General features: G+C 52.6%; 2 protein-coding genes across 2 annotated transcripts; both read left to right on the top strand.

Annotated features, from left to right (window-relative positions):
• The first annotated feature begins 5,776 nt into the window (after positions 1-5,776).
• LOC309353320 (zinc finger protein 34-like) lies at positions 5,777-12,994 on the top strand. The gene is made up of 4 exons (XM_081882723.1): positions 5,777-5,898; positions 6,738-6,864; positions 9,462-9,569; positions 11,939-12,994. The coding sequence occupies exons 1-4, from the start codon at positions 5,875-5,877 to the stop codon at positions 12,940-12,942; spliced, it is 1,263 nt and encodes a 420-aa protein (XP_081738849.1). The 5' UTR covers positions 5,777-5,874; the 3' UTR covers positions 12,943-12,994.
• Positions 12,995-16,039: 3,045 nt separating this feature from the next.
• LOC309353671 (uncharacterized protein) lies at positions 16,040-25,856 on the top strand. The gene is made up of 7 exons (XM_081883108.1): positions 16,040-16,172; positions 18,661-18,863; positions 19,920-20,024; positions 21,392-21,520; positions 21,862-21,966; positions 22,305-22,433; positions 23,862-25,856. The coding sequence occupies exons 3-7, from the start codon at positions 19,991-19,993 to the stop codon at positions 25,154-25,156; spliced, it is 1,692 nt and encodes a 563-aa protein (XP_081739234.1). The 5' UTR covers positions 16,040-16,172; positions 18,661-18,863; positions 19,920-19,990; the 3' UTR covers positions 25,157-25,856.
• The last annotated feature ends 500 nt before the right edge of the window (positions 25,857-26,356 follow it).

The raw sequence follows: 26,356 nt of genomic DNA, 5'->3' as shown, positions 1-26,356 counted from the left end.
TCGGAGGACGAAATGCAAGAGCTTCGGGAGTTCATAGACCATAACCTCAAGCGCGGTTTCATCCAGGAATCTGAAGCAGCGGGAGGCAGCCCTGTTTTCTTTGTGAAGAAGAAGGACACGCCCCAAAAAAGGCTTATAGTGGATTACAGGTTCATCAACAGCTTGACTAAGCCCAAAGCTTTCCCCATGCCCAAGATTGACGACCTTTTAGCGACCGTCAGAAGGGGCAAGATTTTCACCAAGCTGGACCTACGTGGAGCTTACAATCTCATCCGCATCCGGAAAGGAGATGAGTGGAAGACCGCCATGTTCACCCCTCTGGGCACATACGAATACAGAGTCATGCCTTTCGGCCTCCAAAATGGCAGCCACGTTTTTCAAGCATTTATGCACCACGTGCTAGCAGGTCTCCTCTACAAAAAGTGTGTCTGCTTTCTCGACGATATCCTGATTTTCTCGGAATCGCCGGAGGATCACGATAAGGACGTGAGGGAGGTCCTGCAGAGGCTGAAGGAAAACAGGCTGTACGCCAAGTTGGAAAAGTGCCAGTTTGATGTCAGAGAGGTTGATTTCCTTGGCTACAAGTTGTCCGACGAGGGACTGGCCATGGACAGGGCTAAGGTTCAAGCGCTGTTGGACTGGAAAAGCCCTCGAAATCGGAAAGAGGTCCAGAGGTTCATCGGCTTTGCCAATTTTTACCGCAAGTTTATTAAAGGTTTTGCGAACGCGACGGCGGCGATCACTGACACCCTCAGTTCCAAGAAGAAGAAGTTCGTCTGGACCGAACAAGCGGAGCGGTCCTTCCGAACGCTTAAGGGTCTTTTCGCCTCCGAAGAGCAGCTGCTCCACGTGAATCCCGGCAGACCCATGCGGGTAGAGACCGATGCGTCAGATAGAGCGGTTGGGGCCGTTCTTTTGCAAGAGGATTCACAAGGCAACTGGCGACCGGGTGCGTTCTACTCCCGGAAGCTCAGCAAGACGGAGCGCAATTATACCATATGGGACAGGGAGTTGTTGGCCATTCATGCAGCTTTCAAAGCGTGGCGACACTTCTTAATAGGAGCCAAGCACACGGTGCAGGTCCGCACGGATCACAAGAACTTAGAGTATTGGCGGACGGCTAAGTTGCAGACCCAGCGACACATGCGCTGGGCGGAGTTCTTTGCGGACTTCGACTTCAAAATAGAATACATCCCAGGAGACTCCAATGTTATTGCAGACGCGCTGTCCCGAAAGCCGCAATACTTGGAGGAAGCAGCTCCAATCGCAGCAAAGCACATTTTCGCACCGCAGGCGTGGACGTGCGCTACCATCGCAGTCGACCTGGACGCGGTGCGACGCGCGTTGCAAAGGGATCAGTTTGCACAGTCTAAGATGGAGGAGCTACGCGGAGGGTCGCGACACAACGATGAGTTTCAATTACAAGATGGACTTTTGACTCGTAAGGGTGCCCTTTACGTGCCCACCGACGATCTTCGAGCCAAGGTTCTGCAACAGTTGCATGACGCCCCTAGTGCAGGCCATTTCGGCAAAGAAAAGACGATGGAGTTGGTGGCTAGAGACTTTTGGTGGCCCCAGATGAGAGGAGAGGTGGCGGACTACGTCGCCAGGTGTGATATCTGCCAGAGGTCCAAACCAGTGCACCAGAAGCAGGCGGGATTGCTAGAACCGCTGGAGACACCGCAGCAACCGTGGGAGAGGGTAGCGTTGGACTTTGTTACAGACCTGCCCAGCTCCAGAGGTAAGACGGCGGTGTTAGTGGTGGTGGACTTGTTCACCAAGATGGCGCACTTCATCCCTTGTGCCAAGGTGGCGACGGCAGAACAGACCGCAAAGCTCTTCATCGATCACGTCTTCAGAGTGCATGGACTTCCGCAGTCCGTCTTGTCCGACAGGGGGCGCCAGTTTGTTTCCACTTTCTGGCGAAAGCTTCTGGGCATCTTGCACGTCAAAATCAACCTGACATCGGCGAGGCATCCACAAACCAACGGTCAAGCGGAGAGGGTCAACGCGATCATGCAGCAGTACCTGCGGTGCTACGCCAACCAGCGACCTGCGGCGTGGGTGGACTATCTGCCGATGGCTGAATTCGCCTACAACAACACGAAACACGCTTCCACCGGGGTGACGCCTTTCTTCGCGAACAATGGCCGTCATCCCAGAACCTTCCCGAGATTTGCGGCACCAGGAGGGGGGGGGCCTCAAGATGCCGACCAGTTTGCAGCGGAGTTGCAAGAGGTGCACGAGGAGCTGCGGAGACATTTGGAGCTGGCAAAACAGGCGTATAAGGTGCAGGCCGATAAGCACAGGAGGGCGGGAGAGGACATCCAGGTTGGGGACTGGGTGTGGTTAGCAGCCCACGCGATGCCGGCCAGGTCATTGGCCAAGAAGAAGTTAGGACACAGGCAGCTAGGGCCATATCAAGTTGAGGCTAAGATCAATCCGGTGGCTTTTCGTCTAGCCCTTCCGGAAGGTTCCAGGGTGCACCCGGTCTTTCATAGGTCGGTGCTCACTCCCTACAAAACCCCACACAGGTTTCAAGAGTCAGGAGCACCCCCAGAGCCACGTAGGAGGGCGCCTGAGAGGGGGGAATCGCCAAGGCCAGAACCTCTTAACGAGGTCACAGAGATACTGGACTCGAGATGGGGGGAGGAGGGAGTTGAATATTTTCTCGCCAGGGAGGGCACACCAGCCGCTGCTAATAGTTGGGTGCCAGGCTACGAGTTAGACGAACCCCTTTTGAAAGAAGAGTTCCATGCACTTTTCCCACATAGACCCATGCCAGCTGAGTACTTTGATGACTGGCTTTTCACACCCACATTGTCAGATAGCACGTTCAGGGGTTTCTCTTCCCCCGAGGAAAGAACACCAGAATCAAGCCCGCCCAGGGGATCGTGCTCGGGGGTGGACACGGAAACCCCTTATTGGTGGGAGGAGCAGCCAGAGGAGGAATGGCGTAAGAGGTGGCTGATAGGTCCTTGGCGGGCAGCACCGGAGGAAGTAGCGATGGAAGCAGAGACTGAGAAGCATTTGGGGGAAGAACCCGACTTCGAATACACTTACACAGAACTGCCAGCAGAGAACATTGACGTAGACGACCTGTATCCTGAGCCTACCCCCGAAGAGCCGCAGTTTCCACAACCGGTCCCCGGCGAGCGGGAGGGGGGAAGGGGGGGCTTCGAGGGGGGGATGGATGTCAGGGTTTCTGGGAGAGAGGAGGAGATGACAGAGGAGACGGAGAGCGAGTGGGAGGAGGGGCAGAAGGATGAGGAAGAAGATGACGGAATTCTGAGGGAATCCACGAGTCTGAGCAGCGAGTCAGAGGATTCTCAAAAGGGGGTTACCTTAATCAAGCAAAGGGGAGGAGAAGGGAGAAGCGGAGAGGAGCCCAGTGGAAGACAGAGGAAGAAAGAGACGTCTCAGCCGGAACGGAGTAAAGGGGGTGGAGTCGTCAGCCTCTCGGAGGGAGCAGGATTAGGAGAGAACAGAGAGAGGGGGTTGGAGCAGGGTGTTCAGCCGGAAAGGGTGGAGAGCAGAGCAGGGGGTGGTGTAGCGGTCGAAAGAAAGGTCAGCAGCAACGTACGCGCGCCAAGTTCAAACGTAGAGGCGCGCGGAAGTGGAGAGAGCTCAGGGGAGGAGCCCGGCCCTAAAGCCAGAAAGAGGGGGGAAGAGGCGGCAGAGGATTCAGCCTCAGGCGAGTCACGGAGAGAGGGAACCCAGGGGGGCAGGAAGACCCTGCGGAAAAGAAAGGAGAGGAAGAGGTGGTCTAGAGCCAGGCTATTAAGTTGGTGCGGAAGAGGGGAGGAGTCAGAGGGGACTTCAGCGGTCTAACGTGGCAGACGTACGGCCACAATGCTGAACTGTATGAGAAGCAGAAATCTTCAATAAACTTTTCCTGTAAATAAGCTGCAACGGAGTGAGGTCTCTTGTGAGCTGGGACCAGACCTGGGTGGCCGTGACACCACTGTATATTAATACTTTGTTGGAAGCCTCCCAGAGTGGCTGGGGAAACCCAGCCAGATGTGCGGGGTATAAATAAATAAATAAATAAAATAATAATAATTTCCCTCCATGGGTCCTACGGTCAACCTTATCAACTGCATATTATTCAGTAATACATGTTTTATGTCACTCCATTTTCTCTATAGTATATATGGTATTTTACGCTGGGGAAGGCATTGTTTTTGTTTGTTGCCATGATATGCATTTTTGGGTTTTCATTTTGTAAACTGCGCTGTGATCTTCGGATGAAGGGCGGTATAGAAACTCAGTACTGTAAATAATAATACAATAGGAGTCGAGATAGACTGCCTCTGCTGCTGAAGGTTTCACTCTGAAGAACATAAGAAGAGGCCGCTGGATCGGGCCTGTGGCCCATTGAGTCCAGCATCCTGTTCTCACAGGGACCAACCAGAGACCCTATTATGGGAAACCCTCAAACAGAACCCAAGAACTGCCTGCAGTTTCCACCAAATTCAGAAGCACACCAATTTGGAACCGGTTCAGAGTCAATGGGTTTTGGGCCATTTACTTGTCATCCTGGTTTGGGTGTCGATTACTCAGTTTGGGGGAAGGCACAAAATGGATTCACAGCACAAGACTGGCACCAGTTTGGAGTAAATAGGTGGATTATTTTGGCATTTACCTGTATCAACTGCTCAGTTTAGGGGACATGGAGTTCGCATTACAAACGGCCACTAAACTTTGGCATCAGTTGGGAGAATCCGAAATTTCAGACTAATGGAGCTGTATTTTGGGGGGAATTATGGGGTCAGAACTACCTAAATCATATAGAAATTTATTTGTGTCTGCTACTACAGAAGCAAGAACGTTGCTCGCCCCAAAATGGAAAGAAGCAGAGGTCCCAGCAAAGGAAGAATGAATACAAAAAACTTCAGGAATATGCAAAAATGGCGAAACTTGCTGGAAGAATAAGAAATCGAGATAAATTTTTTATAAAAGAATGGAAATGGTTTATGGGATATTTACAGATAAATTGCAAACAGATAAAAACATTGTATTAAACTGCAGTTATATTTAAAGTAGATAAACAAGTGAGCAAATTAAATGAATTTGGATATGCAGTAGAGAGATAAATTTCCTTAATTTTACCTAATTTTTCCTTAATTTTTACATTTCCTTAATTTTCCTAACATTTCAAAACTCCCCCCCTTTCTGCGGTTCCTTAAAAGTTATTTAATATATACATTTCCTTAATTTTCCTAACATTTCAGAACTTCCCCCTATTTCTGCGGTTCCTTAGTTATATATAATAACTTTAAGGAACCGCAGAAAGGGGGAAGGAAGTCAAGTTTTGAAACGTTACAATGACTGTAAAATTAAGGAAATGTATCAACCTGAAAAGCGTTTGTTTTTAAATAAAAAATGTAGCTGTACTGAGACGCATCACGGCCTCTGATCCCCGCGGGGAGCTCTCTCCACGGATTTGCCTAATCCTTTGGAAGCCCCTTCCCCTCCCCGCCCCCCCATTGTTCTGTCGGGGGTCCTGCGCCCCCTCTCTCCTGCCCCCCGGGCTTTGTTCTCGATTTGGAGAGGCGGCGAGGCGAGGCGCAGCTCCGGCTCCGGGGAGAGGGAGGCTGCCTTCCAGCCCGCCGTGCGCCCCGAGAGCCTGGACGGGGGGGACGGGAAGGAAGGCGCTTAATCGGGGGCGCGGGGCGCCGTCCCGTCGCCGCCTCTCCCGGCAGGTAGGGGAGGGCGCGGAGGGGCGCGCAGCGCGGAGTCTCCGCGAGGCCCCGGCTCGACGGGGCGGGATAAAAAGGCGGCGCCGGCTCGCAGCGCCTCCCCGAGCGCCCTTTGCACTCCGACCGGCGGAAGCGGAGGCTACGCGGCTGCGGCCGCCCAGCCTGGCCGGGGATGGCGGGGCTGGCGGGGCGCCAGGTACCGGCAGCCCTCGAGGCGAGGCGTCCGCGGCGTCCAGGAGGCGGTGCAGCGCCAGACGTTGCCGCCGCTGGAGAGCCTCCGAGCCCCGGGAGGCTGCGCGCGGCGGTGGCGGCGGCGTCCAGGCGCGCTGGGGGATGCGGGAGCCGAGGGGGCGCCGGCGGGGGAAGGGAAGGGGAACCCGAGGGCCTTGATCCAGATGGGCCGTGGCGCTCCAGCGTCTCCTCCGGTGGAGAGCGGGCGACCTTCTGTTGGGGGGCAGCAGGGGTGCCAAATGGATTAGAATATTGGGGGGTGACCAGGTAAGCCCCACTCCAGGACAGATGGATTTCTTTGCCTAGGGAGTTACTGAGATTGAGGCCTGTCTGAGCTCTGGGCTCCTAATCTATGGGGAAAGCCGCTCTGCACATGCTCAGGAGCACCATTTCATTTATGATTGGCCCCTCTTGTTCACTGTTGCTTCCCTTGCTCTGGGGCCGAAGCCCAGCACGGAAAACAAGGCAGGGTCCAGAATCCAGTTACAAGGGAGGAGATTCTGACTAAACCTTTTGAAGGCTTGACCAGAAGGGGCTCCCTTGGAGGTGGCGGAGTCCCCTTCCTTGGGGGCTTTTAAGCAGAGGTTGGGTGGCCATCCCTGCATGCTTGTGGAGATTCCTGCCTTGCAGCGGGTTGGTCTGGATGACCCTCAGGGCCCCTTCCACCTCTACAGGGGTTGTGTCAAGAGGTTCCACAGCCCCCGGCCCTGTGTGTTCCAGGGGGTCCGTGAACCCCCCTCGTGTCACGCGATGGAAAGAGATTTCTCTAAGGAGTCAGGTCCCCGTTTTCTTTCTTTCGCTCAGCTTCCAGTGACCTTTGAGGACGTGGCCGTCTATTTCTCTCCAGAGGAGTGGCCCCTGCTGACGGACTGGCAGAGGGACCTCTATTACGATGTCATGCAGGGCAACTTTGAGCTGGTGGCTTCACTGGGTGAGTATCTTGGGGGCAAAGCGTCTTCAGGGCCCCACAGCCAGCGTTAGAAATTCAGATATATAAGCTGGTTGCCAAATGGCACATTGACTGTGGGTGGAATGTCTGGGGGCCATTCCCCACCCCCTATGAAATCTATTATTATTATTATTCATTTAATTTCTATACCACTTTATATCTGAAAGAAAAACAACCTCAAAGCAGTTTTACAACCCATTAAAACATTGAGCACAAAACAAATTCACGCTTCGAGGAAATTGTTTCCGATTCTTCTCTAAGTGACATTTTGCTTTCCCCATACAGTCGTACCTTGGAAGCCGAACGGAATCTGTTCCAGAAGTCTGTTTGACTTCCAAAATGTTTGGAAACCAAAGCGCCGCCTCCGATTGGCTGCAGGAGGAAGCTGCGTCGGATGTTGGGGTTCCAAAGAGCCTTTGCAAACCTGAACACTCAATTCTGGGTTTGTGATGTTCGGGAGCCAAAATGTTCGAGTTGCAAGGCATTCGGGATCCAAGGTACAACTGTATTTATTTACCTAAATTTATAAAGCTGCCCTATAGCAGGCGCTCTAGGAAGCCAGTGTGGAGCAGTGGTTAGAGTGTCGGACGAGGACCTGGGTTTGAATCCCCACCGGGCCATGAAGCTCTCCCTGGGTGATGTTGGAGCCAAAACAAAAACAAAGGGGCCATACTGTGTTTTTATTTGCTGATTACATACATTTTATTGTTATTTTAAACAACATAGAATAAAAATAAACATGAGAACATAAAAAAGAGACAGGCATACTACAGTGGTGCCCCGCAAGACGAACGCCTCGCAAGACGAAAAACCCGCTAGACGAAAGGGTTTTCCGTTTTGGAGGCGCTTCGCAAAACGAATTCCCCTATGGGGTTGCTTCGCAAGACGAAAAAAATCTTGCATCCCCCCACGGGTTTTTTTCGCTTTTTTTGCCCTTTTCTTAAGCCGCTAAGCCGCTTATCAGCTGTTCCGCTGATAAGCCGCTTAACAGCTGATCGCTGGAAGCCGCTTGACAGCTGTAGCGCTAATCCGCTAAGCTGTCAATGGGCTTGCTTCGCAAGACGAAAAAACCGCTATACGAAGAGCCTCACGGAACGGATTAATTTCGTCTTGCGAGGCACCACTGTACATAACTATAAGATTCACAGTTTCAATTCTATAGAGTTTAATCTAATACAGTGGTACCTCGGGATGCGATCATGATACGTTCCAGAGCCCCGTTCGCATCCAGAAGCAAATGTAACTAGCGACGGCACATCTGTGCACCCGCGTGACGCTTTTCGCCGCTTCTGTGCATGTGCGTGACGTCATTTTGAGTGTCTGCACATGCGCGAGCGGCGAAACCCGGAAGTAATGCGCTCTGTTACTTCCGCGTTGCCGCAGAGCGCAACTCGAACACGCTCAACATGAAGCATATTCAACCCAAGGTATGACTGTATATAGATATTATTATCCAAGTAGATACATATTTATTTTTAACCTTGCTATATTTTGTATAAATGTGCTCCAATGTGAGGTTGAGAGGGAGTAACTGGCCCAAGGTCACATTGAGCTTCATGGCTGAGTGGGGATTTGAACCCTGGTCTCTGTCTGCAGGGCCCCAGTCTGACGCTCTAACCACTGCTCCACACTGGCTGCCTTACGAACAAGGAACATGGGAGGAAGTCCCTTACTGGCCAAAGTGCAAACCCCTCATCCTCACTTGCCCATCTGCAAAATGGGAATAGCAGTGGCTTACTTCGGAAGAGTGGGCGTTGAAGGAAATAACATTTGAATCTATTGGAACTGAGATTCCCGCAAGAGGTTTTGGGACCTGATGTTCAAAACAGATGTAAAGTGGTACCTTGGAAGTCGGACGAAATCTGTTCCGGAAGTTCATTCAACTTCCAAAAACGTTCAGAAACTAAGACGTGGCTTCCGATTGGCTGCAGGAAGCTCCTGCAGCCAATTGGAAGCTGCATCGGATATTCGGGTTCCAAAGAGCCTTCGCAAACCGGAACACTCACTTCTGGGTTTGCGGCGTTCAGGAGCCAAAACGTTTGAGTCGCAAGGCGTTCGGGATCCAAGGAACGACTATATTTAAGGAGAAACTGGAGTGTGCACAGGTGCAGTTTTCTGGATACTGTCTGTGCAGGGAAAGGATGCGCAGGAGAGAATTTCACTGCCACTCCCAAGGAGGGCTCTTCTGCACATGTCTTCCTGGCGGTGGCTACTGGGAGTTGTAGTCCACAGTGCCTGGACAGCAGCAGACTGACAAAGGCTGTCTTTAAGTGCAGGCGCTTAAGGTGGAAAAGCTGCCCTGCCTCAGAGGCGAATGGAGGGCAGAGCGACTGGTTCTGCCCCCCTGGGGCACTGCAGGGCATCACAGCTAGGATGTAGTGAGTGCAGCAGAATGGAAGGCAAGAGGAAGGGGACTCCAAATTCTGGCCTCGCACAGGGTGCCCCTGGAATTTGAAAGACCCAAGCCTGCCCACACCAGGAGCTCCTGCACCCCTCTGAAAGGCAGGGTCTCCTTTTGTCCGTTCTCCTGCTGCTAGCAAAGGCCGACTTTTCTTTCTTTACTGTCTGTCTGCACACAGGAGCCGTTCCTCCCAGACCGGAGCTTCTGTCCCGGATTGAGCGAGGGGAAGAGCCCAGCATTGTGGGTCGCCCTGGGCAAGGGGACAGAGACGCCCAGGGGAGTGCTGGTGAGTATAGAATCCTAGAATTGTGCGGCTAGAAGGGACCCCCGGGGAACCTGCAAAGAAGGAATCTCAGCTGAAGAAATCCTGAGACAGATGTCCAACCAAGAGGGCCAGATTCAGACTTTAGAGGCCATAATAATAATAATAATTTATGTATACCCATCTGACAGGGTTGCTCCCACTACTCTGGGCAGCTCCCAACAAAATATTAAAAACACGATAAAACATCAAACATTAAAAACTTCCCGATACAGGGCTGCCTTCAGATGTCTTCTAATAGTCAGATAGTTGCTTATTTCCTTGGCATCTGATGCGAGGGTGTTCCACATGGTGGGTGCCACCACTGAGAAGGCCCTCTGCCTGGTTCCCTGCAACCTCACTTCTCGCAGGGAGGGAGCTGCCAGAAGGCCCTCGGAGCTGCACCTCAGTGTCTGGGCAGAACGACGGGGGTGGAGACGCTCCTTCAGGTAGACTGGGCCGAGGCCGTTTAGGGCTTTAAAGGTTAGCACCAACACTTTGAATTGTGCCTGGAAACATACTGGGAGCCAATGTAGGTCTTTCTCGGCGGCTGCTCCCAGTCACCAGTCTAGCTGCCACATTCTGGATTAGTTGCAGTTTCTGGGTCAAGCAGTAGTTGAAGCAGGAGATAACCAGAGCATGCACCACTCTGGCGAGACAGTCTGTGGGCAGGTAAGGTCTCAAATGGCGTACCAGATAAGGCTGGCAGACAGCTGCCCTGGACACAGAATGGATTTGCGCTTCCATGGACAACTGTGAATCCAAAATGACCCCCAGGCTGCATACCTGGGAGCCCCCATACAGATCTCATTCAACTTACAAATGATAATAAACTGTAAAATAAAACTGTATTTTTCAAAATGAAACAAAACCTACAATAGGATGAAAAACAATGTTTGTTTTGCTATACTTCCACCAGTGTTAGGCAACCTAAAGCCCAGGGCCCGGATGTGGCCCAATCGCCTTCTCAATCTGGCCTGTGGATGGTCTGGGAATCATCGTGTTTTTACATGAGTAGAATGTGTGCTTTTATTTAAAATGCATCGCTGTGGTGTATAGGAATTCCTTCATTATTTTTCCCCCAAAATATAGTCCAGCCCCCCAGAAGGTTTGAGGGACGGTGGACCGGCCCATGGCTGAAAAAGGTTGCTGACTCCTGATCTACTTTATTTATATTTGGAAAAATATCTCTTCCTTTTTCTAATTGCTCAGATCCCGAAAACTAATCTTTGGCCATATACCTGCTTCTATACTTAGTAGAGATCTAGGCACCCGGCCTGTCCTGTGGCAGAGTTGCTTCTGTTGGGATTTTTAATAGACTTCAAGTGAGAACGCTAACGCTCCACTGAGCAATTTGTGACCATTGATGTTAGAAATCTGGCAGTGGAAATTTTCCATGGTGCCTCCCTTTCCCTTGATGTCCTAAGCAGGTGCTCATTTTGCTTCATTTTGGCAACCAACCTCTCTTTTAAAACCCTCCAATGAATCAGAGAACCGTTGCACTGGCAAAGCAGCCGGAGTGCCGGGCTGGATGGGCCAATGTTCCACCCTCCCACCTTTCTCCGGGGAAACAGGGACATTCCCTTCTCCTGTGTTTGATCTTGTGACGCACCCAGGCGTTGTCCTGGACTCAGAGGCATCGGTCACTTTGAGCTAAGGACAACCTCACCTCCCTCGCAGGAGTGTTGTAAAGAAAACATGTGCGAGAGAAGGGATCATTTGCAACACCTTCCACAGATCAATGGAATGAAGAAAAGCCTGTCAGGAAAATCATCATCATCATCATCAAAACACCGGGAATATTCAGGAACATACCAGAGAGTAAATCTTACTGAACTCATTGGGATTGCAGTGTAAGGATGCCCAGTCTTGACCCCATTACCTGGGAGTCAGCTCCATTAAAAACAGTGGGATTACTTCTGAGTAAACAGAGCAGTTCCAGAGGAATAAACACTCCCTGCATTTCCTCAGAAATGTCTGGCTGCGGAAGCAACGCAGTGAAAGAATTTAAAGTACATTGGTGACCTTTTCCTTCAAAATTGTAGGGAGGGTTTCTTATGCCAACTTCACCCTTCATTCAGTGCAGGGATTTTATTATTGGTATAAACAGAACTCTATTTTTGCACCTACACACACCACTTTTAGAGCGGGTGGAAAAAGGAAAAACGGGACATTTCTAGGATCAAATCAGAATCTGGGGCAGCTTCTGTAATTCTGGGACTGTTCCTGGAAAACCAGGACACTTGGAGGGTATGTGGTGGCCTGATCCAGCAGGTTCTCCTAATGTAGGTTTTAATGTATTCGACTCCATTCCCAGACTTGGGTTTTGCACCTTCTCCTTCTTCTTCCCGCAGGAGAGTCGAGCATGAACTGGCAGGCGATGAAAGAGGAGCCGAGGGGGGACTGGAACCCGCCTGCCTCCCCTCCCTGGTCCCTCTCGGGACCCCAGTTCCTTGCCCTCCAAGAGCTGTGTCCCACGTGGTGCCAGGTGGAGCTGACGAACATCCGGAGCCTTGCCCAAGAGGGGCCTCTGGAGACGGGCGCGCTGCAGGAGCCCCAGCTGCTGATCTGTGGCGACTGCGGGAGGAGCTTTGAGGACGGGGGCTCCCTGGCGGACCACCAGGCCACCCACGAGGAGCAGAAAGGCCCCTTCGCCTGCTCTTCCTGCGGGAAGCTCTTCCTCTACCGCCTCAACCTCCTGACCCACAAGAAGCACCGGGCGAAGGCTCAGCTTGCCTGCGCCCCCTGCGGCCGCCGCTTCTGCCTCAAGGGGGACCTCCTGCGCCACCGGGCCAGCCACGCCGCCAAGGAACTCTACCCTTGCGGCACTTGCGGCGAGGTCTTCCAGCGCAAGGCCCACCTGCTGGCCCACGAGGCAGTGGAGCATGCTGGAAGGGCAGGCTGCAACTGCCCTGAGTGCGGGGAGGCTGTGGGTGGGGAGGCGGAGCTCGCGCAGCACCTGGCGGCGCACCACGAGGAGCGCCGCCCCTTCGCCTGCACCTTGTGCCCAGAGACCTTCAGCTGGAAGGAGGGCCTGCGGCTGCACCAGCGGTCCCACGCCCAGGAGGGGGGCCACCGCTGCCCAGACTGCGGGAAGAGCTTCAGCCGCCGCGGGAACCTCCTGACCCACCAGCGCATGCACACCGGGGACCTGCCCTTTGCCTGCTCCGAGTGCGGCCGCGCTTTCCCCACCAACGTCGCCCTTGTGGCTCACAGCAAGATGCACCTCCGGGGCAAGACTTTCACCTGCCAGCAGTGCGGCGGCTGCTTTCGCTCGCGGGAGAAGCTCCTCCAGCACCAGAGCCACCACAACGGGCGGCTGGAGGAGGACGGGGTCAAGGAGGAGGGAGAGGCGTAATGCCCCAGTTCTGCCTGTAGGTGGAGCAAGTCAGTTTCCTCTCTCTCCATTATCTCGGACTCGTCATAAATCTATTTTTCAAAAACGCACCTTGACTGGTTTGTTTTGTTTGTTGTCTCTGACTCCCACCTTCTTCTTCTTTTTTTAAAATATTCTTTTTTTTTCATTCATTACATACATCTCAAATTCTTAACATTTTCTATATAATCTTCCCTCCCTCCCTTCCAGGGCTTCCCCCAACATCCACTTCTGGTTCATTTCTCTTTTCACCCACTTTGCTGTCTCCTAACAGAAAAAAATTATTCATAACAACATCAAGCCTAAAAACAAAAAAATAGAAGTAAATACACCATAATATTTCACTATCTTCCAAACATGTAAATGTTTATTTAAATCCTGCCAGCAAGTCTTTTGACTTTCTTTGTTTCTGCAAATATGGTTCCCATTCTTTTTCACCGTTGTCTCTTTCTCTTCATCTGTTGTCATTTTTGCCAAGTCTGCACAGTTCATCAACTTCTCTTGCCAGTGTTCTTTAGCTGGTACTTCTCCAGCCTTCCAATTTTGTGCAATCAACATTTTTGCTGATGTAGCGGCATTCGGCTTCCCGCCTTCTTGCCAAGCTCAGGGTTCTCCTCTGTGAAGTGGCTGAGGATGAGAGAAGGCAGGGACTGGCTGCCCAGGTCACGCCCAGGGAGCTCCATGGCCAAGTGGCCGGATTTGAACCCTGCTCTCTCCCAGGTCCCAGGCCGACACCCTGGAGCACAGTATCACACCACCTTGCATGTTCACCTGAGGTCCTTGGCGGGGCTCGGTGGGGCCTGGCAGGTGGAAGGTGGGGCCCAGAGATACAGGGAGCCTTGTGCCTACCAAACACCTCCAGGGGTGATCGCATTTCCTCTTTATGCACCCCAAGGTGTATTGCAACTTCACCCTTCCAAGGCGAGCGTTCTGGGCAGCTGTGGAGGGTTATTGCACATCTTCCATGGGGCCTCTTTGTGCCTTTTTGCTCCCTTGGGGAAATCTGTAATAAAAGAACCCACTGCTGCCTTCCCCAGCACTTCTAATATTGGGTAGCTTTAGCCTACTTGGGAATCAAAGGTTTTGTGTGTCTTTTGCAGGAAATGCCTACTGTTTCTCGTCCATTTTGCGATCCCTCGGGAGCCAAGTGCCAAAGGGAAGACTTGGGCCAATTTCGTAGAAACTTAAGAGTTGGGACACCCAGGGTCATCTAGTCCAACCCCCTGTCATGCAGGACTCTCAAGCAAAGCATCCCTGACAGATGGCCATCCAACCGCTGTCTAAAAAGCTCCAGTGGAAGAGAGCCCACCATTTTCCGAGGGAAGAGCTTCCTGCTGTTTAGTCGGAATCTCCTTTCTTGTGATTTTAATCCAGCTGTTCTCCACCTGTGGGTCCCCAGATGTTGTTGGACTACAACTCCCACCATCCCTGAGCTCTGGCCTTGCTAGCTAGGGGTGATGGGAGTTGTAGTCCAACAATATCTGGGAACCCACAGGTGGAGAACCGCTGATCCATTGGTTCAGGGTCCTGTTCTCTGGAGGGGCAGAAAGCAGGCTTGCTCCATCTTCCAGGCGAAAGCCCTTCAGACAGGGGTGCAAACTTGAATATTTTTTGGGGGGGCCGAAGGGACCCCAGCCCTTAGGACTTGACTCCTATGCCATCAGATATTTGAAGAGGGCACCAGCCGTGTCCTGGGGTTGTAGTCCAGCCCCATTTGGAGGGTGACCCCTGGAACAGACCCTGCGCCCCCATCAAATACCCAGGTGTGCTGGAAAATATGTCCCCTTATCCCGGCCCAGTGTCATAAAAATATAGAGACAGGCAAGCCCATCTTACTGGATGGAGGGAGTTGGGACCTGGACTGCGTGCAGCTAAATTCTTTTTCAGGTGTTAGGAGAGAAATCGGCTCAGCCCTATTCCCAGGGGGTTTTCTGACTCAAATCGGGAGAGAATGCTACCGAAAGGAGCTCAGTTACTGCCAGAAGAAGTGGGGATTATTATTATTATTTTCAAAGCCCATGTCTTGAAAGGTAAGCCCACCCCCACCCAAACATTCTGAGATGTTTTCTAACCCAAGGAAAATTGATTAAATCTTTGGGGTGCCATTGTCGCCTGACCTCCCCAAATGCTGAAACGAGCCTGGTCTGAACATTTCGGCTCTGCCCTGCGTTTCATATGAGTAGACCGCACAGTGTTTTTTTCTCTGCTGCAACGCAAAACTGAAAACTGAAAACGCTTTCACCCTGCAAAGGGGCTGCTGATGTTTCGATTGCCCTTTTCGAAACCTTTTCCAACTCTTCAGTATCCCTTTGGGAGTGAGGCGAACAGAACTGTCATTCCAAACTGGGGTTGTGCCATAGATTTTGTGTAATGGGCATTATGGGTATTGGGGGGTTTGAATTTTTTTTGGGGGGGGAGCCATGATCATCGTCCAGCTACAGAGTTAGGTTTGTGCATAAATGGCGGTCCTCAGCCCCCAAGGGAGTCTATAGGGAGGGAAGGAGGTGCTTTTCAGGGATGCGGGGCTTTCAAAGGGTAATTTGAGCACCTTGAATTGGGACCCCGAAACAACGGGCTGTTGCGTGATTTACACCACCAACCCCACCGAATAATCTGTACTTTGGAGCAGCAGAAGTTTCCGCTTCCAGAGCCCAGGGCAGCGGTCCAGCCGGCAGCTGAGCAGGGCAGGGCCTTAATGGGGCCAATCGCCTCTGTCCAAAGCGGCTGAGGCTGGAAAGGGGCCCCTCCCGGACCCCCAGAGATCATCCATCAGGCGCATCTCCATCATCCCTCCCCACTGTGCCATGCCAATTCCCTGCCGGGGGAGGCGGCGTTGCTTGGGAGGGGGGCTCCCACCCGCACCCAGGAAATCGGGGGCGGGGGTTGCAGCAGCCCCCTTGGAAGGAGCCTCTCCCGGGAGGCCAGGGGACCGGGGGGAGGCAGAGAGTTGGGTGCTGCTCCGGCCGCTCCCCCCGCCCTCTCCAGAGCCCTCCCCCCGCCCTCGCCGGCGCGGGGGCTGCCGGGAGTTGTAGTCTCCTCCCCGCCCACAACAAAGGCAGGCAGAGCCCGAGGGGCACCAGCCGGAGTGCCGGGCGCGCGCGGAGGGGCCCAGGCAGAGCCAGCTGCTCCCCGCCCCCCTCTCCCCGGCCGGGCTCCCCCCGCGCCCCCTTGCCGGGGAGGCCGCCCCCCACGCCTTCTCCTCTGCAGGCCAGGTGAGCCCCCCCCGCCGCCGCCGCCAGCGATGCTTCTGCCCCCCTTGCGAAATCCCCACGCAGCAGGGGGGCATGCAAAGGGGGCGCAGGACGGAGCGCGGCTGCCCTGCTCTGCAAGAGGGGCGCCCTAAGGGTTGCGCCCCCCCTCCGATCCTGCAGGATCGGGCCCAAGGGGGCGCAGCTTCTTCTGTCTCCGCCGCCCGCCCCGTCGGGCGATGCCCGCCTTGCCCGCTCCAGGAGGCCCCCCCCGAAGCCCCTCTGGGTTCAGGGCTGGTCTGACTCAGCTCGGCCCCGATGCCGAGGACCAGATTTCCTGCCCATATCGCACATTGGGGGGGGGGTGATTTGGCACCTGAGGACGAGAGGGCTGCTGGGCATGGGCAGAGTGCCACTCGCGCACTCCTGGGAAGCCTCCACCCAACTTCGACTGGACTTAGCCGTCCAGGGGGTCCTTTCCCTTTTTATGTGTGGGGTGCAGCACGAGTGACTTGGGCGGTGAAATTGCCACGGACGCAGCCTTGCTTGTTTGCAGAAATGGAAAGCGATGGACCTAAATAGACATGCCCTAAACGGAGGGAGACTAGGGCAGGAGGTCAAAAGGCCAGTGGGCAACGAGCTGCCTATTAATGGGAAGCCCAGAAATGGGTCCCAAGGAAAGCAGTGTTTTCCTATTGTACCCCATTAGCTGGTTATTCAGAGGTAGACTGCCCAGGAGAACTTGCATATGGAGAGCCTTGAAGCTGGATCAGGCCCAGGGGGGATCCATAGAGCCCAGCCTCCTCTTCTCACAGCACCCAGCCGGATGCAGGATCCGGATACAAATTCAACTCTCCCCTCCTGTGGTTATCCAGCATTCATAACCACTGAAGTTTGGTGAGGTCAGGCCCCCTTGCAAGGCTGCTCCTCCGGGGCTCCCCACACCTCTCCAGTGTTCCCCCGCTGGTTGCGGGGCCGCAGCACGCTGCCTTGGGAGGTCAGAGGCCTGGATGGGCTGCGTCTGGGGCAAAGGGTCTCTGCCTTGGTTTCCCTGCATAACAGCAGGCGGGTTGGGAAAGGGAGGCAAGGGCCGGGCTGTTCTCGAAAGTGCAGAGGCTGCCTGGAGGCAGGGAATAGGTGGAGGTGGAGCGAGAGAGATCTTGTGGGGAGATGGCTCTCAGTTGTGGCTTGAAGGACTGACATGCAGGAGTCTCTTGCTAGCGCATGGCTCTGCGAGGCAGCAGGGCTTCTGAATGGCCAGAATATTCTTGTGCTCGGATCCTGCTAGCAGGTTTCCCATTTGGAGGACTCCCTGGTCCTGAATGGGGCAGCTGTGCCCCTGAAGCACCAGGTGCGCAGCCTGGGAGTCATTCTGGACTCACAGCTGTCCATGGAGGTGCAGGGCAGTTCTGTGTCCAGGGCAGCTCTGTCTTGTACGCAGGATCAGACCCTCCCTGCCCGCAGACTGTCTGGCCAGAGTGGTGCATGCTCTAGTTATCTTACGCTTGGACTACTGCAACGCGCTCTATGTGGGGCTACCTTTGAAGGTGACCCGGAAACTACAACTAATCCAGAATGCGGCAGCTAGAATGGTTACTGGGAGTGGCCGCCGAGACCACATAACACTGGTTTTGAAAGACTTACACTGGCTCCCAGTACGTTTCCGAGCACAATTCTAAGTGTTGGTGCTGACCTTTAAAGCCCTAAACGACCTCGGCCCAGGATACCTGAAGGAGCATCTCCACCTCCATCATTCTGCCCGGACACTGAGGTGCAGCTCCGAGGGCCTTCTGGCGGTTCCCTCCCTGTGAGAAGTGAAGCTACAGGGAACCAGGCAGAGGGCCTTCTCGGTGGTGGCACCCACCCTGTGGAACGCCCTCCCATCAGATGTCAAGGAAATAAAGAACTATCTGACTTTTAGAAGACATCTGAAGGCAGCCCGGTTTAGGAAAGTTTTTAATGTGTGACATTTTAATGTATTTTTAATCTTTGTTGGAAGCCACTCAGAGTGGCTGGGGAAACTCAGCCAGATGGGCGGGGTACAAATAATATATTATTATTATTATTATTATTATTATTGTTGTTGTTGTTGTTGTTGTTATTTGGGCATCTGGTCAGCCCCTGAGAGAACAGGATGCTGGGTTCACTGGGCCTGATTCAGCAGATGCTTGTCTTATGATTTCGAAAACTTAGCACAAAGAATTGCAATCGTTTCGCAAATGAAGCAGTTACAATAACAATAATAACAAAGCTACTTTCCTCTAATTCTCCTCTTCCTTATAATGTGGCTGGCCAAACTCAGTCCTAAAGAGTTGGGAGGGCCCAAGCCTCACCTAGTCCAATGTTTTTATTTTGTATTTTTATGCTGTGAACTGCCCTCAAATCTTCAGATGAAGGGTTGTGTACAAATCAAACAAATAAATTTGCTTCCCCCTTTCCCAAATTGCAGGCAGTCGCAGGCCTGATGTACAATTCCTTCCTTCCTTCTTCCTCCTGTTTCTCCTCAACACAGGGATGGAGCTCTGCGCATGTTCAGTGAAGCCACATCAGGCAACGCGGTGATGGGAGCAACAAGGCCCCCAGTGATGTGGTCCAGAGAGCGCTGGGCGGGCACCCCCACACCGTGTGGGGCTTAGCGTTGTGGTGCGTTGACGTTGTGCGCAAGGCAAGTTGGCTCTTTGAGGCTGTGAGTTCCATGTCTCTTGTTCCCCTTTGGTGAGTCCTGAGCGCTGTGGAATCACAGAATTGTATGGCTGGAAGCGACCCCAGGGGTCCTCTATGGAGGGATGTGGATAGGGAGGCTAAGAGAGGGTATATTTGTTAGATATTATCCTTCCTTGCTCTCGTTTGTGAGTTCAGCAGAGTGCACCCCTGTGCAGCTTAAGAAGGGAAGCTTAGATAGGTTAGTTTTAGCCTTTTCGTTTAAGTAATCCAGGATGCTTTAAGGCAGACAATCGCAGTCGGTCCATCATTTGAAAAATAAAGACTTCAGAGCTGTCTGTCCCCAAAATATTAACCGGGCATTCCGTTTTGGTGACTCCAACCTTGGTTTAAGGAGCCATTTGGCACCTAGTTTCTAATACTGATTCACTCACTCGGAATACAGAACCAGATACAGCAGCTATGTTCATGCAGGCTTAAAATGGTCATTCGGTTACAAAGACTTACTTTAGTCTAGCTTAAAATTGTCTCTGAGCATTGGAACTCAGACTTGCAGACGTCCTTCATATTTCCGGCAGAGTTTTCTCTAGCAAACATGCGGGAAAACTCTGAGAGCTTCAGCTCCTATCACATGCCTATCTGGGGAACATAGAAATATCATTTCCCCAAAGCCTTTCGCTTTTTTACACATCAACCACATATGGAAGAATGGCCCCTCTATCTGCTTACATTTCCAGCATTTTCTACATCTTGGCTAGTTCATTTGGTGTTAAATGCCACCTGTACATCATTTTGAAATAATTTCCTCTAAGTGTATAAAAAGCAGTAAACTTCATAGCCTTTCCCCATAACTTCTCCATGGAAGCAATATCCAAATTATGACCTGAGTCTTTAGGCTATTGTATTGTGGTTTATTTAACCATTTCATCTTTAGCACCCCATTCTAGTAACATGTACATTGTAGAAATCAATTTTCCACTACTCTCAAGCAGCTCCATCTTCTGAAATGTTGTTGTTATTTATTGTTTGGAATTTGGGGTTTATTGGAATGACTTGCAAGCATAGAAATATAATAAATCAAATCAAATTCCCTCCCTTCCTCTTGGGCAGGTGGGGTTGATGCGAAGCCCCCATTAGCTGTTGGAGCAGACCGAGAGGGGAGCCCTCCCCCAGGAGAGGAGATGGAGGACAACAGTCTGGAGCCCCCCAACCCAGGTCAGACATCCCTCCAGAGCCCTCTGTGAGTCGCAGGAGCCCAGCTTGCCGGGGGCAGAGATGCAGAACGGGGCCGAAACACACTCCCTGTTCAGTCTGATTTGTTTAATACCCTCCTAGGGGGATCCAAGATTATTTGATTGACTTGTAGGTCGCTTTTCCACCATGAGCTTTTGCCCAAGGCGGCTTACAGCAAACAGCCCCAGCCTCCAAATGCAGAGCAATGGAAATGCAAATATGCAAAATGCGGAACCTTTTGGCAAATCCAAAAATGAGCAAAAAAACCCCCCAACAACCCAGCAATTTGGCCAACGCAGAATAAATTCAGTATTGCGGAAAAGAAATAAATATAGGTTTGGAATCATAGAAGGGACTCCAAGGGTCCGGCCCATTGCAATGCAGGAATCTCAGCCAAAGCATCCAAGACGGGCGGCCATTCAAACTCTCTTGGAAAACCTCCAAGGAAGGAGAGTTCACCACTTCCCAAGGGAAGAGATGTTTCCACTGCCAAACATCTCTTAACTGTTGGAAAGTTCTTTCTGATGTTTCGTCGGAATCTCCTTTCTTGTAACTTGAAGCCACGGGTTCGGGTCCTACCCTCCAGAGCAGGAGAAAACAAACTTCCCTGTGACAGACCATGAGATATTTGAAGATAGCAACACATCTCCTCTCAGGCTCCTCTTTTCCAGGCTAAACATCCCGAGCTCCTTCAGTACATGAATACAGTGGTACCTCGGGTTACATACGCTTCAGGTTACATATGCTTCAGGTTACAGACTCCGCTAACCCAGAAATAGTACCTCGGGTTAAGAACTTTGCTTCAGGATGAGAACAGAAATTGTGTTCCGGCAGCGCGGCAGCAGCAGGAGGCCCCATTAGCAAAAGTGGTACCTCAGGTTAAGAACAGTTTCAGGTTAAGAACGGACCTCCAGAACGAATTAAGTACTTAACCCGAGGTACTACTGTACATGGGAAACAAGAATTAACAGACAATAAAGGTTCTAGCACAATGCATCTCAGAGAGGGTGGGGTGGGGGTGGGGGCACAGAGCTGGCTCCCATATCCTTGGTCCAGAGGAGGCTGACAGCAGCAAAAGGCAAATGTTGGAGAGGGAAATGATTAACTGTTTATTCGGGGACAGGGCTCCTCACGTCTCTGAAAAGGTGAGGGTTGTTTTGCCTTTAGAACGGCAACTTAGGGATAAGTTAAATTCTTCTGGTGAAGAAACTCCGCCCCCCCCCCAAACGGAAGGCCTGGTTTCAATAACTGTGGAATGCATTTTATTTTGTCGTGTGTATCTTGGGGGGTTTCTTGGTAACGGCTTCGGCTGCACAAATAAATTAATATAACATTCTTCTTCCTTGCAGCTGCCGGCTGGGCTGCTCCCTCGGGACGCAAAGTGGTGGTGAAGGTGGAGCCTGAGGAGGAGCTGTGCATCGGGTGCCCCCAGGACCCGGCGGGGGCAGAGAGGGAGCCGCTTCCTGACTCCCCGGCAGGTGAGAGGGGCTGGTGTTCCTCCCTGGGGAGCAGGTGGAGGGGTGCACGACGCAGCCCCCCCAGGACACCCAGTGCAAGGTGAGGGGCCCCCTGGAGTTGGCTATGGGTGGCCCCCGGTGCCCGCTGGCCCCCTTGCGCTCCTAAGCTTGAAGGTTCCCACACCTTCTCTGAGCCTCTAAGAACAGCAGTTGCTGTCTTAGCAAACTCATCAGCAGGCGTCTTTTGGGGTGCAAGCCCCCCTTGTTCAGAACTGTGTGCCAGAGGCAGAGGTCTGTGCCCCCCAAGAGGGCACCCGGCCAGAGCAGTAAATGAGGCTCCTGGATTTTCTCTCCTCTTTTAGGGATCAAACCAGAGGTGGCCATCAAGATGGAGCCAGAGGACAACTCGTATGCAGAAGAGCCTTGGGACTATAGCGGGGGGGAATCCGGCGACGACACGGACTCCTGTGAGTCCAGGAAGCCTGTGCTGCTTTTGGTGTGAGGGGCGAGGTGTCCGTGGTGGGAGGTGGGCTATTATAAGCCTCTTTGGGGCAGCTGGGTCTCTGCCCCACAGCCCGTTTGTGGCCGTGAGGAAGGCTGCCAAGGCGCATGGCCAAGCCTCGCAGGGTGCTTCTGTCCGGGCAGAGGGGCTCCCGGATGCTGCAGCCCCTTCCCTCACAGAACCAAAGGGTTGGAGAGTTGGAAGGGGACCCTGAGGGTCATCTAGTCCAACCCCCTGCAGTGCAGGAATGGCAGCTGAAGAATCCCTGACGACTCCTCTCTCTCTCTCTCTCCCTCCATACAGCCGACATCCGACCTGACGTTATTGTGAAGATGGAGCCAGAGGAGGAGGAGGAGGAGGAGGAAGAAGAAGACTTTGGGTGCCCCCCAGGAGAGATGGGAACAGGAGCATCCCATGGCACCCTTCTCATGGGTGAGTTCTGCGACTCTCCCACCTTGGCTGAAGGAGAAGTGCAGGAGTGTCAGGGGGCGTGCGTGTCAATTAGGTCTTCTTTGTTATTGTTTTTATTATGTGTCTAATAATAATAATAATAATTTTTAATTTATACCCTGCCCTTCCCGGTTCAAAAACCGGGCTTCGGGCGACTAACAACAAATTTAAAACACTTAATTATAACAGCAGTATAAAATACAGTATGAAAACATGAATAACAATAAAATTCAAAAATCAAAAAACAATTTAGGAGAAATAAGCATTAGATAATCCCCAGGGCTAGCTGGCTGAATTAGTCCTACTTGGGCCAGTGAGGAGGCCGGGGGAGAATTAGCTGTGGGGTCTCAGAGCGGGTGAGGGAGGGAAGGGAAGGGAAATAAAAATCAGGATGAATTCAAATTAAAGGCCAGGCAGAATAGCTCTGTCTTACAGGCCCAGCGGAAGGAGGTTAAATCCTGAAGGGCTCTGGTGTTTTTATATTGTGATTTTATGTTGTAATTGTCCTGAGACCTGCGGGTATAGGGCGGTATACACATTTAACAAATACCGTATTTTTTCACTCTATTGGACGCACCGGACCACAGGACGCACCTAGTTTTCAGAGGGGGAAATCAAGGGGAAAAAATATTATTCCATGGTTCATTTTCCATATCTTAGTTTACAAAAACTAAACCATTCAGCATTCCATCATTGCATCTATCAAAACTTATTTACACTGTTTAATTTATCTTAATGCCACCAGTGTTTTCAAGTGTACATAATTTCCCCCCTATATATTCAATAAACATTTTATAATCTTCTCTAAACATATGTTCTTCCTGTTATCCTATTATGTATGTTAAATCTGCAGGCTGCGCATATTCTGTCAATTTAAGTTGCCATTCTTCTTTAGTTGGGACTTCACTCGTTTCCCATTTTGGGGCCAACAAAATACGGGCTGCAGTAGTGGCATACAGAAATAACCCTTTTTTGACACATGAGAATTTCCGTCTGAATTATCCCCAATGAAAAGGACTCTGCTTTTTTTGGGAAAGTCCTTTTAAACATTTATCGCTTAAAATTCCTGATAGAGGATAAGGATCCAGAGATCACGCTAAGGGAGGCCAAATTTTGTGCGGCTGCCATAAAACTCGGGGAACACGCTGTGCTATTACAAAGACTGAGGCCTCAGATGCAAACTCTAGATAATATTTTAGAGACTAAGACCTAAACCACATTTCTAATGGCTGTCATATTCGTATTGTTTATTGTTATATTCGATTGTTAATTCAAACTTAATTCTATTGTGTTTTAATGTTTGCTTAGTACGGTATGTGAAGCTGGTCTGGGACCGTAATAAATTTCATTTCATTTCAAAGCTCTTGTCTTATCTTCTGATGCCTTGCCCTTTCCATTCCTCACCACCAGATGGCGACATCCAGCCGAGTCGGAGGAGAGCAGAAGCAGCCGCCGCCTCCCAGAGCGTCCGCAGCGGCAAGGGCAGTGGCAGCCAGTGGGCGAAGCAGGCTGGCCCGGAGCAGAAGAAACCACCTGCCCCCGGAGGCTCCGGCAGCCCTCGGGAGAAGCCCCGTTCTCGGACCCAGCCGGACCCCGCCGGCACCCCCGAGGGAGCGCGGCGCCCCAAGAGCCACGCGGCCTGCGACCGCCCCTTCGCCTGCAGCATGTGTGGCAAGCGGTTCCAGCACCGGGGCAACCTGGTGACACACCTGCGGGTGCACACGGGGGAGAAACCCTTCCCGTGCTCCGAGTGCGGGAAGAGCTTCAGCCAGAAGGGGGACCTGATGCGCCACCTGCGCATTCACACGGGCGAGAAGCCCTTCGAGTGCACCGTGTGTGGCAAGAGCTTCTGCTCCAAGCAGACCTTTGTGCTGCACCAGCGCATCCACACGGGCGAGAAGCCCTACTCGTGTGCCGACTGCGGCAAGGCCTTCAACCGCAAGGCCAACTTTGTCACGCACCAGAAGATCCACCGTGGCGAGCGGCCCTTCGTCTGTGGTGAGTGTGGGAAGGGCTTCTGCGCCAAGAAGACCTTCATCCTCCACCAGAAGATCCACGTGGGGGACCGGCCCTTTGGCTGCGCCGAGTGCGGCAAGAGCTTCAGCCGCAATGGGGACCTGACCCGCCACCAGCGCATCCACACGGGCGAGCGGCCCTTTGCGTGCGGCGAGTGCGGCAAGTGCTTCAGCCACAATGGGGAGCTGATCAAGCACCAGCGCATCCACACGGGCGAGAAGCCCTTTGAGTGCACGGCCTGTGGCAAGAGCTTCAACCGCAAGAGCACCCTCATCACCCACCAGCGTATCCACACGGGCGAGCGGCCCTTCGTCTGCGGCGAGTGCGGCAAGACCTTCAACCTCAAGACCACCCTCATGAAGCACCGCCGCATCCACACCGGCGAGAGGCCCTTCACCTGCCTCGAGTGCGGAAAGAGCTTCAAGTACAAGGGGAACCTGAGGACGCACCACCTCACCCACACGGTCGAGCGCGTCTACCCCTGCACCGAGTGCGGCGCCGTCTTCGGGCAGCGCAAGGAGCTCAAGGCGCACCAGGCGGCGCATGCTGAGAGCCGGCTTCTGCCGTGCTACGGAGACGACGGGGGTAACCTGAACCCCTTCCTGCAGGTGCACCCTCTGCTGCTCTCCTGCTCGCCCATGGAGACCCTGGCGAAATTCAAACAGGAGGCGGGCTTCACAGACCCTTAGCGGGACCCGGGAGGAGGCAGAGAGAGAAGGGGCTGTTTTAATTTATCGGTTAAGCGGGCAACCAGAAGACCTCCTGGCCCAGAGATCTCGTGGGGGTTGGCGCCCAAAGATGGGCGGACGACCGGAGCAGAGGAAACTTTCCTCTTTTGTGGGGCACCCGGGCCGTGGGTCTGCAAATGTTGGCTGTGGGCCACAACTTCAGGACAAAGCTATAACTGCAGGCCATGCCCCAGCGGACTGACAGCTGTCTGTTAACGTCTTCCTCGCTGTAGCAAATTGCAGCTTGGTTGGTTCCCAAACTCTCGGAGAGTTCGGGAGCAGCGATGCACTTGCCCCTTGGGGGACGCAGAGGGCGGGGTAGGGGGGCTTTTGCTTTAGCCAGTGGTTTTATCGGGGGCGGGGGGAAGAGGAGGGTGTGTGTGAATTGGGACGATAAATTGATAGGCTCGTTTGAAGTCCAGGTTAGTTTTCAATTATAGGAGATGCCGGTGAAGATGGCAGGATCAAATTCGTTGATGTTTTTTAATAGCTCGAAATGCTAGGCTTGAGGCGCTTCAAGGAAATGTTCGTTGGAAGATTAAAGTGGTGGTTGAAGGACAAGCAGTAGAGTGAGTGAAAAAGTAGCAAAAACTCCCCTCTTCCCCTCTCCCCGGTACAGTTTTTGAGATAGCTGAAAGCAAATAAACCAACGATGACGAAATCGGAAGTGGCTGAATGTGACTGCTTGGGAAATGGCCTCTGTTTGGACCCTGCGGGGGGTGGGCGCTCTAGGGGCTCTAAAATTTAGAGTTACTGAGTTACAGAGCTGGAAGGGGCACCCCAGGAGCATCTAGTCCAACCCCCTGCAATGCAAGAATCCCGGTTCAAGAATCGCTGGTGGGTGGTGGAGAGTCCAGCACTTTCCAGTGTCAAAAAGCTCTTGCTGCCAGAAAGTTTTTCCCAGTGTTTAGTTGGAATCTCCTTTATTGCAAGTTTATTCCATTCTTGGTCCTGCAACCCCAGTGGGGCACTCTGGACGAGAAATGGGGCTGCCCAGCCGCCTGATGTTTTATTTTCTTTTGAACCCAAGCTGGTCAGTGAAGGGCAGATCTCTTATCTGCTAGTAACAGTTTTGATTTCAGGTTGCACAGGCCAAGGAAACTGGGTTTGCAGCTCCTGGTTGGTGGCACCTGCCAACCCCTCTTTCGCCTGTGGGGTGAA

Source organism: Podarcis melisellensis (genome assembly GCF_964234715.1).
Source record: "Podarcis melisellensis genome assembly, chromosome: 12".
In the NCBI taxonomy this organism is placed as follows: Eukaryota; Metazoa; Chordata; class Lepidosauria; order Squamata; family Lacertidae; genus Podarcis; species Podarcis melisellensis.
The sequence above is the reverse complement of the archived record's forward strand: the minus strand, read 5'-3'. Positions and strand labels throughout refer to the sequence as shown.

Bases quoted from the DNA above. Each gene is read 5' to 3' on its own strand.
- LOC309353671 (XM_081883108.1), top strand. From the start codon at position 19,991: ATGGAGGACAACAGTCTGGAGCCCCCCAACCCAG. The intron at 20,025-21,391 runs GTCAGACATCCC...TCTTCCTTGCAG, and splicing joins TCTGGAGCCCCCCAACCCAG to CTGCCGGCTGGGCTGCTCCC. The intron at 21,521-21,861 runs GTGAGAGGGGCT...CTCCTCTTTTAG, and splicing joins GCTTCCTGACTCCCCGGCAG to GGATCAAACCAGAGGTGGCC.
- LOC309353320 (XM_081882723.1), top strand. From the start codon at position 5,875: ATGGCGGGGCTGGCGGGGCGCCAG. The intron at 6,865-9,461 runs GTGAGTATCTTG...GTCTGCACACAG, and splicing joins TGAGCTGGTGGCTTCACTGG to GAGCCGTTCCTCCCAGACCG. The intron at 9,570-11,938 runs GTGAGTATAGAA...TTCTTCCCGCAG, and splicing joins AGACGCCCAGGGGAGTGCTG to GAGAGTCGAGCATGAACTGG.